This window comes from Onthophagus taurus, chromosome 6 (assembly GCF_036711975.1).
Source record: "Onthophagus taurus isolate NC chromosome 6, IU_Otau_3.0, whole genome shotgun sequence".
In the NCBI taxonomy this organism is placed as follows: Eukaryota; Metazoa; Arthropoda; class Insecta; order Coleoptera; family Scarabaeidae; genus Onthophagus; species Onthophagus taurus.
Window position 1 is genome coordinate 10,280,476 of NC_091971.1, and position 13,498 is coordinate 10,293,973.

The 13,498-nt window shown below is 32.3% G+C and overlaps 3 protein-coding genes across 3 annotated transcripts; all 3 read left to right on the forward strand.

The window, feature by feature from the left end:
• Positions 1-884: 884 nt before the first annotated feature.
• LOC111427813 (hrp65 protein-like) lies at positions 885-2,747 on the forward strand. The gene is made up of 2 exons (XM_023063132.2): positions 885-965; positions 1,047-2,747. The coding sequence occupies exon 2, from the start codon at positions 1,057-1,059 to the stop codon at positions 2,557-2,559; it is 1,503 nt and encodes a 500-aa protein (XP_022918900.2). The 5' UTR covers positions 885-965; positions 1,047-1,056; the 3' UTR covers positions 2,560-2,747.
• A 3,522-nt stretch (positions 2,748-6,269) lies between these two features.
• Positions 6,270-8,318, forward strand: LOC111427824 (SH3 domain-binding glutamic acid-rich protein homolog). The gene is made up of 3 exons (XM_023063145.2): positions 6,270-6,947; positions 7,018-7,221; positions 7,611-8,318. Exons 1-3 carry the CDS (start codon positions 6,903-6,905, stop codon positions 7,872-7,874), a joined length of 513 nt encoding a protein of 170 aa, XP_022918913.2. The 5' UTR covers positions 6,270-6,902; the 3' UTR covers positions 7,875-8,318.
• A 124-nt stretch (positions 8,319-8,442) lies between these two features.
• LOC111427823 (ATP binding cassette subfamily B member 7) lies at positions 8,443-13,490 on the forward strand. The gene is made up of 9 exons (XM_023063144.2): positions 8,443-8,809; positions 8,894-9,320; positions 9,417-9,569; positions 9,624-9,916; positions 9,967-10,141; positions 12,192-12,349; positions 12,402-12,565; positions 12,620-13,025; positions 13,082-13,490. The coding sequence occupies exons 1-9, from the start codon at positions 8,663-8,665 to the stop codon at positions 13,286-13,288; spliced, it is 2,130 nt and encodes a 709-aa protein (XP_022918912.2). The 5' UTR covers positions 8,443-8,662; the 3' UTR covers positions 13,289-13,490.
• The last annotated feature ends 8 nt before the right edge of the window (positions 13,491-13,498 follow it).

Consider the following 13,498-nt stretch of genomic DNA (forward strand, 5'->3'; position numbering starts at 1 on the left):
TTTAGCGATTTACCATCTCATAACGTCAATGTCTCATTGAGCGACTGGTTGTGTCTCCGGAGGCAAGAAATTTGGGGGTGGTGTTTGACTCTAATCATCGTTTCACTATTCACGTTACTGCTTGTATAAGGAAGGCATCACCGTCACCGTCGTCATGGTTGTTTTTTGACTAACTTTTTATATTAATGATAATAATTAATACTAAGTGTGTTCTTTTTAAGAAAAATTAAAGTTTGATTATTTTTAAGTCTATAGTTTTTTTTGTTCATTAATAGTATATTATATTATATGAACGTATTATAATGAGGGCTATTATTTACTAAGGTTAAGTTTATGTCACGCGCGTAGCAAGTGGCATAATTAACCTGAGTGAATAATAGCTCATTATATATGACTAGAATACTATACTTTGTCTACGACTATCGAAATTAATTCAATAAATTTATTGTTTAAATAAATTTTTGAATAAAGTTTGAATGTGACACAAATTCAATATTACTAACTGTAACCAACTTCACAACAATTTGTCAAAATTAAATGTCAATTTTATAAAACGTCGTTTTTCTACGAAAATTAATTAATTTCTGCTTAAATCATACGAAAAATGGAATTTTAATATCAAACCTTTAGAAACTCCTAAAAAATTGAATTAAATTGACGTTTTTTGAAATTTTTTGCTATTTGAATTTGACAATTTATTAAAGCGCCATCTGTTATTCTTAATCCGAACTAATTTAAGAATTAATTTTTTATTTTACGCTGTAAAACTAACAATTTCTAATTTGTGTTAAATAATATTCAACGATATTTTCAATGGTGAATAATGATTTATCATTTTAATGTTTTAAATAAATGTTAGTTATTCTTAACCCTAATTATTTTAGTTCATGAATTCGCCGCCCAAACCAAAGCGTTATTCGGTTAATAACACGCCATTTTGACGCCACTTCATCCAACAAGCCACGGTAAGTCCAAAACTTTTTTAAATCAAACCCGAATTATTTTCCCATTTTAAGTCAATTCTCACTAATTTGAATCGTTTTTAGTTAATAAATCATGTCGGCCGATACGACTGGTGCTAAAGTGGAAAGTTCAACTGAAAATGTTGATCAACAACAAAGCGAAGAACGTAAACCGCAAGCTTTTCATCACCAAGGTGGTGGTGGCGGCGGAGGAGGTTCTGGGGGTGGTGGGCGAGGAGGACGAGGTGGCCGTTTCCAGAATCGACGGCAAAACCAAAATCAAGGAAAAGATTTCGATAGAAAAGGTGGTGGTAGATTTCAAAAAGGCGGTTCTGGTGGGCAAGGAGATCATAGGCCACTCTCCGAAAGGATTATGTATGAACGATTAAACGAAATAAGTGGCCCTTCTTTTGATTTACCCGCCATAGATTCGACAGAGAAAAAATTCTCAAATAGAAATCGTTTATATGTAGGAAATATTCCAAACGAGTTGGAAGAATCCGAATTACAAGAATTATTTAACGAATATGGCGAGACTCGTGATTTATTTATAAATAAAGAAAAAAACTTCGGGTTTATCAAACTTGATTATCATTTTAACGCAGAAAAAGCTAAAAATGATTTAAACGGGAAATCAATTAAAAATCGATCATTAAAAGTTCGATTTGCACCGTTTAGTGCAAGCGTTCGAGTTAAAAACTTAGACGAATATGTCACAAACGAGTTATTACAAGCTGCATTTTCAATTTTTGGAGAAATCGAACGATGTGTCGTTATAGCCGATGATCGGGGAAAATCAATTGGAGAAGGAGTCGTCGAATTTGCACGAAAACCATCTGCACAATTAGCAATTCGAAAATGCACTGAAGATTGTTTCTTTTTAACCGCAAATTTACGCCCTGTCATCGTCGAAGCTTACGAACCTCAAGACGATTGCGACGGATACTCGGAAAAATTCGTTAAAAAAAATCCCGAATTCTTCAAACAAAGAAACGTGGGGCCACGATTTGGAGCACCAAACAGTTTCGAAGAAGAATACGGAATGCATTGGAAACAATTAAACGACCTTTACCAACAGAAATTATTAGCGTTAAAAAAAGAAAATGAAATCGAACAAGAAAAACTTGTTGCTCAAATGGAATTTGCTCGATACGAACACGAAACTGCAATGTTACGTAAACAATTACGCGACAGAGAAATGGATATGGACCGACAAAAACGCGAGTGGGAAATTCGCGAACAACAAGCAGAAGAAAATCGACGACGTACAGAAGAACAAATGCGACGGCAAGAAGAAGAATTACAATCGAGGATCATACACCAAGAAGAAGAGATGAGACGTCGCCAACAAGAAAACAGTTTATTTATGCAAGCTCAACAATTGGATAATATGCTTAATAGCCAAGAAGAAAATTTCAATAACCGAAATGATATGGGTTCAAATTCTTCTGATAATAAACCTTTTATGGGATCTGGTGATTACAGAAATTATGATTCTAGAGACGATGGACCGAATATGGGTGGCGGACGAGGTCATAGAGGTCGTGGTCAATGGTCTAATGATCGCGATTATCAAGCTAAAAGACGAAGATATTGAAAACAAATTAATCATTATAAACACTTGTCATTATTGAACTTTAAAATAATTTCATTTTAAATTAGACTTTAATTATCAAATACCTGTCTTTGCTTGTCTCGTCTATAAAATATGTATTTAGATGTTTTGTGTTCTTTAGTTCAATGTGTATTCATGAGATTCAATAAAACAGAGTAATTGCAAAACAATGTTATTATAATTGGAGTAACCAAAAATGTTAGTTTGGCGCTTAAAAAAGTCCTAAGCTTGTGTCATCAACCTACATAGAAAGTGGAACCTGGTCAGAATAGCTGTAGCTTGTGCTCTGAAAGAGGCTGCTGAATGGTTCAGTAACAGTCACTTGGAAAGATCATAGCGACATATTAGTGAAACAACTGTCATTTGCCATTTACGCTATTTTATTATTATTTACCATTTATTGCCACAGATAAAAATACAAAATTACATAAGATACACTTAACTTAAACAGTAAGCAGGATCAGCAAATCTCAGAAGGCGATCTCTGCCAAATGACCCAACAGAACAAATAAAAATAATATTTACTGAATATGGCAAGTAGTGATAATTAGATATCACCAAATAAGATTAAGCAAGAAACGAAAAGAGAGATAGAGATTGGCTAAAAGAAACCAAAAGAATCTGCCGGATATCAGTTACCAACAAGTGAGAGCAGTTGAAGAGAGGAAAAAAGACAAAGAGCAAAGAATCAGGAAACAGCCAGTTGAAGTGGCCAGTGGCTCTTTAAAACAAGTCTAAAATTAGTAATTCTAGAAATATTGCGAATTTCAGAAGGCAGTCCATTCCACAGCGCAATCGACTGTACTGTAAATGATCTATGATAAATTTCAGTGCTATGAACGGGAAATGTAAGAATAGTATCAGAACGTGAACGAGTAGCAAGCTCATGAGTTGATAATTGCTGGAACCTATCTGATAAGTACTTTGGGGTGCAGTTATGAAAAATTTTAAATAAAATGGTTAATAAACGAAAGGATCTACGTCTCTAACAGGTTAACATCTGAATGTAATTGCAATACGGCGTTACATGCTCAAATCTATTTAGGTCAAATATGAACCGGATACAATTATTTTGTAGCCGCTGCAATTTACTCAGAAGAGGCACCGAGAGATCGGGATAAACCGCGTCCGCATAGTCGAAATGAGGAAATATAAGTGAGTAACAAAGATTACGACGCACCACAGGAGGAAGAGAGCAGCGAAGTCTTTTTAAAGAGTGGAAGCAAGCATAGACTTTTCTGCAAACATGTTGAATTTGCAGTTTCCAAGACAGTGCAGAATCCATAAGGACTCCATGATTTTTAACTATGTTAGAAAACCGTATGCCATTACCATCCAGCATCAGATCACTGCAGGTAGATGGATTAATCTTACCAAGTAATTGACGAGTTCCAAACACAATAGCTTGCGTTTTAACTGAGTTCAACTTAAGTCCGTATCTCCGAGATCAGTTCAAGACGTTAGATAGATCGTTATTAAGTCGCACAATAGCTGCCGGAAATTCAGCAACAGTTGTAGTAGTATATATCTGGAGGTCGTCAGCATACAAATGATAATTACACGAGATATAATTAGTAACACTATGAACGAACAAAGAAAAAAGTAACGGACCCAATACACTGTCCTGAGGAACACCACATTTGATTGCACAAGCAGAAGAAATTGAAGAGTTATTAGCGCGTACGCACAAGGAGCGATGGGAAAGGTAGGATTGAAACCAAGAAACACAGGGGGGAATGAATCCGTAGGCAGAATGAGACGCTAAAAGAAGGCTGTGGTCAACAGAATCAAAAGCCTTGCTGAAATCGAGCAGTACTAGCACAGTAACACATCTGTTGTCGCAGGCATACCTAATATCATCAATAACTTTAATGAGGGCAGTAGTTATACTATGCCCACTGCGAAAACCCTGAGATTCAGGAGACATATTAGTGGACTTCTACAGCGTGTATATTCTGCTATCAAGATCTTATACAGGGTGAATTATTAGTATCCCGGCGGTCGATACAAAAGTTGTTTGACTCATGACTTTCTGTTACGTAAAATTATTTTCACTTAGTTCACCATTTAAGCGTAACGGAGAGTACATTTTTAAATGGAACTGTCTGTATATTTTATCATATTATGAATACAACTAGATTTGTTTATACAACCGTATATGTTACTATTTCACAGCGTTCATAGTTCCTGAGATATTCAATTGTTCTTCCAAAATGTGCCCATTACAGGATCTATTTAAAAATGACATTTTTCCGATTTTGTCTTGAAACTACGTGAGAGACAGTAGATAGATGATAGTATTCAAAGATATTAGATAAAATACACAGGCTGTTTAAAAAGCTCAGTTACTTTTGATGTTTTTCAAATAGCTTTTTCTTAAGTTTTTTAAATGGAATAGCCTACTTGTTGTGTGCTAGTTGAATTGCTCTTCAAGTTCCCTTTAATTAATGATAAGTATGTCATATGTCTACTTTAATAGTTTTCCTGATATTTAGAATTTAAAAAAAAATGTGTAATAAAATATGCGTTATTGTACTTAATATTATATTCTGTCTATTTTTATCAGTTTTTTTGTTCTTCCTTTTATTATTTGATTAATATTTTATAATGTAAAATAATTTTGTTCCGATCATTATTAATATTTATTAAAATCTGGTATATTTTAATGCGACTATGATTCGCTTTATCAAGCATAAAACAAAAATTGTTACTCCCTTTGTCCTAAATTATGGTATACAAAACTTTGAAAACTGCTTGATTGTATTTGTAAAATTACAATACATTAACACATACATTAATGAAAATTTTACACATTTAAACACAATTCAGCTGTTTCAATGGCGAAATTTTTCTTTATTCATGTGCTCAATTTTATAGTTGTTGCCTCCTTGTATAGGTCCTTATGGTTGACGCCATGCACTTTTGTAGTGTCAAGAATACGTTATCTAATATTGCTTTAGTTAATGCGTCAAAGATGACAAGACTGAATAGCATTGAAGAAACCAAGGTCTAAAACATTCTAATCAGGACTATTCGGTGGCTGTGATTTGAATTTAATACACCATCCATCTCTTGATACTTCGGCCAGCAATTCTGCATCGTTTTTATAAGAATGCTGTTTTGCATTATCTTGTTGAACACAAATTGTCTTGGTTCTAATGACTGGTAAAACGTTATCGATAATCATCTTTTTGCATTCTGCTATAGATTCGATTTTTTTGGTCATCATTGTTCATCTTGCCCGGTTCTTGCTGTTTCTTTTTGCAGGTGCTTTATAAACAAAAGGCCAGAGTCCTATTTTGCCGTTGAAATACTGTTCTCTGGCACTGTCATAGCGTGGTGTGGCTTAGTTATGAACCGTTTGCTTTTACAGTACCTTTCTGGTTCTGCTTCGTCCAGCGTGATGTAGTATGAGTTTTTGTCTTGCGATAAGTAAAACCACTTTTCAATTTGCGCCAAGAAAACGAGCAGCATAACGAGTGCTGAGTTCATTTTCCACCAAAACCACTCCCTGACCAACTTCTACAATACTTAAAGGCATTCAAAAAGTTCAAAAGTTATTGCAGTTTGAAACTGGTCATCATTTTAGGTGATGCGTTTTTTATGCCGCTGAGTGTATATCAGTTAGTTTTAGCTTTATTATTTGGAGATAACTCAAGTGATTTAGACAAATTTAATGATTCAATTTAGATTAGGTATCACTAATTTCCGTCGTACTATTTTTATTAAATACAATTTTATCAACAGTTGTTATTGAAGTGATGACAAATAGAGTTATTATTATTATCCTTATCTACTTCCTAATTTTTAACACCATCTTATTTTTGTTGTAAATAATAAAAGAAAAGACGCAAAGGAAGCAAAGTAGTTAAAAATTTTGAAACACCCTGTACATATTTAAAGCTATCAATAAAAGTATCAAGTTTTGTTTATTAGATACATATAGGTAAAAAAAACATACTTGACTCATATCGTTATCCAAAGTATCTATTTCAAAAATAAAAGGTAAATAACACATATGTTGGTTCAATACAAGTCTATATAGACTTGAAATAAACACATACTTACTCACTCGTTCCATTTGTTCGTTATTTTTCAACCGACCGCATCAAAATTCCTCATTTCACATTCGTTGCAGTCGTTTGAAAGTTTAGTGCTCAATCGCGCGGCTCGGTTTCGGTTGGGTCTTTGCCAACAGTCGTTCGACAGGAACATTTTGGCCGTGGCCCCTCCAAGGTGTGGCACACTGCCTTCGACCTGTCAAATAACAGTATTACTAAACAGTGTCGGTTTTATTTAGTTTTCCAATAGCGGCTCCCGCAAAAATGGTCGTAAAAGTATACGTTAGCGGTATTTCGGGTAACAAGGAGGTAAGAAACGATTTTCAAACAACAATAATAATACTAAATATGTGAGATAATGATTTTTTTGTTGATTTAGGTGAAGAAGCGACAACAACGAGTACTTATGATACTCGAATCGAAAAATATCAAGTACGAAGTGTTGGATATTGCCGAACCCGGTAATGAGGAACACAAGGATTTTATGCAGAATAATTCCACATCGTTGGGGGCCACCGTAGGAGATGCCAATCCGAGGCATCCTTTACCGCCACAACTTTTTAATGATTCCGCTTATTGTGGGGTTTGTATCTATTTTAAATGAGACTTCACAAAGACTGATTGTCCTAGATCATTTTATATCTTGAACACTTGATGAATCATTACTTACTAAATTTATCCATGACACTTTAAGTATTTGTACAATTGCAAAAAAAACTATTATTCCACAACTTCTTTTATAATGCAACTTTTTTTATAACCTCACTTTTTTAAATGTCAAATTAATTATAAATATCAAAATTAATTAATTTATAACTTCTCCACCAATATTTATTAAAGAAGAATAAAAAATCAATAATAAAGTAGATGTTTTCATTAAAATATCTTGAATATGATTGAAATTTATAAAAATTTTTGTAAAAATATAGGTTATGTTTTAAGTCAAATTATTATAGTATTTTTTTATTATAGGATTATGATCAATTTGATATGGCAAATGAAATAGATGAATTAGAGAAGTTTTTAAAAACGACTGATGATTCAATTGTAACAAGCAGTGCAGAGATTAAATTGGGTAATGGAAATAATGAAGTTGAAGAGAACAGCAAGGAATCGGAGACAATCTCATCGACGGCTAATGAAGAAGAGACCAATGGTGATACAAAAAATGTATCCAACGAAGTTGAAAATGATGCCAATGAATCCAATGAGGTTGTGACTGAACAAGATTCATAAAGATCAATAACAAACGTACTGATTTATATACACATATAAAAAGAAAGATATACATTGCCTATTATTGCTGTATAATGTTTTTATTGTCAGTTCTATTTTTCATGATTTTAATTCTGTTCTGTTTATTATTTTGTACTTGAAAGTATAATATCATTGTAAAATTATTATATGTTTGCTAGTTATCGTTAGATACAGTTGGAGAGAAGCCTCCACGTTTCATAACATAGCTAGTACAAAGTTAATATTAAAGAAAAGCTTATATACCAATAATCTATTATCTTAGTACATAGAAATCATAGTCCATTTCAATATCATTTCTTTTTAGGTAAATGGTTTCACTTATGCTTTATTTTCAACGAAATCTTACATATTTTCTTTTTGTTAAATGTTAAAAGTTAAGATCCATTTTGTAAATATACTTTATCTTATTATATTTTAAATATACTTTTGAATTTTATTTTCAGTTTCCTATTTAGGTTACATTGATTTTTTATAATTCTTAATCGGATGTTTTGATAAACTTATAATAAAGTATATAAAATTAGATGTTTTGTTACATCATACAAAAAGGGGTCCAAGAAAAATGTTTTGAATGACACAAAACATAACCTTAATTTTATTTTAAACTTCATTCTTAATTTAAATTCGACAAAAAATTCCATTCCTCTTTATCTACAATTTAAAACACGCATTAGATAAGTTACAAAAAGAAATCAAAACTAAAGATAAACTTGTTTCTTAATAAATATCTAAATGAATCATTTTGACAATTTAATTTAACTCATAACATGGCCACGGTTCTATTTATTAATAAAATTGCCCATCAACGTTTAAGTCTTCAACTGAAACTCTTAAATTATCGATCCTTTACTAATTATTCAAGAAATTCCCAATTTTTATTGAAAAATACCCCCTCAGTTCAACATTTACAAACGGTAAGATTTTTTTTTGAGGTTATGTTTGATAGAAAGTAAGGTTATCTAACCACAATGTATTTATTTTTTTTATTTTCTTTTTAGTCATGCGTTACTACGACGAAAGAACCAGATAAGGGACAAAAATCAGGAAATACTATAGTTCTTTCCAAAGCATTTTCAAAGCTTAAAGCCTTTTCACCCAGCCCTAAAAAACAGCCTGTAAGAGGATGTTTTCACCCAGGTGTTTCAACACTTTCCAGAGATACGATTCAATTAGATGGAAAGGGGCAAGTTTCAGGGAAGCAAATGGTCAAAGCAATGCTTCAATATATTTGGCCAGCTGATGATAAAGCAATAAGACAAAGGGTTACTGTAGCGTTGAGTTTATTAATAAGTGCAAAGGTTATGAATGTAGCCGTACCTTTTATATTTAAGTATTCGGTAGATTATTTGAATGCAGGGCAAGCACTTAATATGAATTCTGCTCCGGAAACTATTACTACAGTAGCCGCATCTCTTTTATTAGGGTGTAAGTAATTTTTTGGATGAAAACTTCAAATAATTATTTTAAGTACTTATTTAATTTAGTAATTTGAGTAAAAATTGATTAAAAACTATTTTGTAGACGGAATAGCAAGAGCTGGTGCAGCGGGTTTTAATGAATTACGAAATGCGGTCTTTGCAAAAGTGGCTCAACGATCTATACGAAAAATTGCGAAAAACGTTTTTGTTCATTTACATAATCTTGACTTGGGATTTCATTTAAGTCGACAAACAGGTGTGTTTTAAAACAATTTTAATCACTTAAAAGCTTTAATTTAAATTTTTATAGGTGCTTTATCAAAGACAATTGATCGTGGCTCTCGAGGAATAAACTTTGTGCTATCCGCTATGGTTTTTAACATTGTTCCAACAGTTTTCGAACTCGCCCTTGTTTCTAGTATTTTAGGCATAAAATGTGGATTAGCTTTCGCAGGAATTTCAATGGGTTGTGTTGGAGTTTATAGCGCTTACACTTTAGCAGTCACACAATGGCGCACAAAATTTAGGGTTTATATGAATAAAGCTGAAAATGAAGCTGGGAATAAAGCAATTGATTCCTTAATTAATTATGAAACTGTTAAGGTAGATATTTGCTTTTTTTTGTGGGGGAAAAATTATAAATTAATTTTTAGTATTTTAATAATGAACAATTTGAAGCTGATCGCTATGATAGTGTTTTAAAGAAGTATGAAGATGCTAGTTTGAAAACTAGTACCAGTTTGGCGGCACTTAATTTTGGACAGAATGCTATCTTTAGTGCTGCATTAAGTGGGATTATGATTTTAGCTGCCAATGAGATTGTAAAAGGTATTAAAAAAAGTTTGCTGTACAAATACAGGGTGTTCCTGTAAGTTGTGGCATAATTTTAATCACAAATTCTAAATTTTTAAACATTTTCTTAAATATTTTTAATATAGTTTTTCTTAGAAAGATAAAATTTGGTAAACAGTGCAATTTTATCATGAAAAATCGTTTAAGATCACTTTTGAAAATATGCAAAGTTTGGTTCAAATTCAAATTAATTAATCTGTTTCTTGATGTTTACTCTTAAAAATTTTTGTTTTTAGATACAACCTCGATTATGAAATGTTTTCATTAATTGTAGGTGTCTATGAAAACAAACTATGTATGTAACTGGAACAGTAAAGCAAATCGGTAATAGTTGTTTAAAATAACTCCTGCAGTAGTTTTTTTCCATGTACCATTCGTAGTTTCTTTGATTTCGAGATTCAGGTTGTGTTATTTACACGTTGGTTTATTGTATATGACGTTTTTGCTAAATTTTTGTAAAAGAAGACCTAGTTCAGTTTACTGGACTTTGAATTTCTATGTTCTGTACCAACCAATGAATTTCTGAATTTCTTCAAAGTCTCTATTTTCTTTTTCTAAATACAACGTAATGTGCAATACAAACCAAAATGAATACAACAGCTACCCAAAAATATTACAAAACATAATTATTCTGCACTGTACCAGATTCTGAAGCATGGATCTACACATAAACCAGGATGTTCTGGACATATTGGGCAGTTGTATTTAGATTTCTTGTCAACTGGAACTGTTTCCAGATAATGGAATTCTGATTTGTGGTTAGCCTAGTATATCCATCATCGACCTGTAGCATATCCTTTATAACTTCTTTGTACATTAATAACAAAAGTGGCCATTTCCATAAAACACTTTTTTCAGGAAAGCATAAAAACTGTTGCAATAAAAATAAGAGTTCAAACATCTTACAACCGTTTTAGTTGTGACTTAACATATAAGATCATCACTATTTATGAGTCAAAATGAAATATTTCAAGCACTTTTCTCAAAATTTTAGCATTAACTTTACTTTTCCAATCAAGATCAAGAACTTCACTTCCCATAGCTTTGCAAAATTGTGTAAAATTCCTCTGGTTGAGAAAGTATCTTCTTCTTTTTGATGACTTTTCTATTCCTGCAAACACTTTATCGGACGGAATAAATGAACAGTTGAAGGCGCCTCGTGTAGGAGTCAGTTTCCAAGCATTAACATAAGAATCGAATTTTTGTATTGGCCTCCACAGCCATCTGCAACGCATCGTAGTAGAGATATATCCCTGTAAAATCGATATGTTGCAGTCTGTGATAAACACGAGACGCTATTTGACTAAATGCTGTTGGTAACTCATATTCTCCACAGGTGTATAAAAAAGTGTTCCCTTTTAAAGGATCCTTGGAACTACCTTGGATAATAGAAAAGTTATATAAATAAAACTGCTGGCTGTAGTATGTCGCCTGATCAGGAAGTCTTGGAATAGCGAATTTTTATAGCGTCTTTTTTTTTTCCTTCAACATCCGAAAGTTCGTCTTCGGAAGTCTCTATCTATAAGGTCATCGTCACTGGAAAAATCGTTTCGCTGGAAATTTCTGATTCAGTAAGCTTTCTTTTTCGTCGTTGTAAATGGTCTTGATCCCTTGCCCTTGTATTTTGCGTACTAGAGCTAACCATAACACAGAATCCTTTATTTATACAGTTTCAAACAAAGCAGTCTCATACTTACCCAGGAACTGTTAAACTCTCAGTTGCACTCATTGTTCTTATACAAGAAATACGACAAAAACTAACTAAACATAGCAATAAAGAACAAGAACTGGGTGTACTAATAAATGCACATGCAAACTATTCCCCATATTAGTATTTCAAATATGAGAAAATACTTTCCCCATCATCAATCAGCCTATCACCACAGAGTTTGAAAGTACATATCTTAAGCAGTTATGGGTATAAACCAAAAATGTTTACACGAATCTTCATCATTTTAACTCTAGTATTTGTGATTAAAATCATGCAATGAACTTATAGCATTAATTTTTGGAACCCATTTTTTAGGGAATATGACTGTTGGTGACTTAGTCATGGTAAATGGGCTTCTTTTTCAATTATCAATTCCTTTGGGTTTCTTAGGAAGTGTTTATAGAGAAGTGAGGCAAGCCTTAATCGATATGCAAACTATGTTTACCCTTATGACGATGGAAACAGCTATTAAAGTATTTTTATCAAATTATAATTTTCATAAAAAGATAAAATAATTAATTTTAGAGCAAAGAATTCGCACCTTATTTATACGTTGACTCAAAATTAGCTTCAATAACATTCGATAATGTTTCCTTCGAATATGGACCAGGGAAACAAATTTTAAAAGACTTATCTTTTACAATTCCAGCAGGAAGAAAAGTGGCTATAGTTGGTGGATCTGGTTCAGGGTAACTTTTTTTAACATCTTTTTAATAATTTCAAAAATAATTTTTAATCTATAGAAAATCAACTTTAGTAAGACTTCTTTATCGCTTTTACGAACCAACAAATGGTCGAATATTAATCGGAGATCACGATATTCGCGAAGTTGATTTGGAAAGTCTGCGAAAAGCGATAGCCATCGTTCCGCAAGATTCCGTTCTATTCCACGATACGATCCTTCACAATTTACATTACGGCGATTTAAAAGCGACCAATGATGAAGTTATAAAAGCATCTAAAATGGCTGAACTTCACGAAAGTATTACAAAGTGGCCACAAGGATACCAAACGCAAGTTGGAGAAAGAGGTTTGAAATTATCGGGAGGAGAAAAACAAAGGGTTGCTATTGCAAGAGCTATTTTAAAAAATACACCTATTTTGATTTTTGATGAAGCTACAAGTTCTTTGGATTCAATAACTGAACAGGTTGGAAAAAAATATTTAATACTATTTTTGATATTGATTCTTTTTGCTTTGTGTAGAATATATTAAAAGCGCTGAGACGTGCAACTGAGGGAAAAACGAGTATTTGTATTGCACATCGTTTAAGTACTGTTATGGATGCGGATGAAATCCTTGTTTTAAAAGATGGTAAAATTTCCGAACAAGGTACACATTATAATTTGGTAACAGATCGAGGGACACTTTATAGTCAGTTATGGGATGCTCAAAATCATATGAAAGCTTAAATTATTTTATTAGGAAATTTGGTTTAGATAATTTTGTTATATTTTAATTTTTATTTGTTTTTTTTGTACATTTTTTTTGTACATAGTTAATTATTTTTATCGAAAACATACTCCTAAAATAGTTAAAACTATTATTTAAGTATAAAAATAAGTAAAAAATGTAATATAAATAGTAAATATATTTTAAAACTATAAAATACAATTATACAT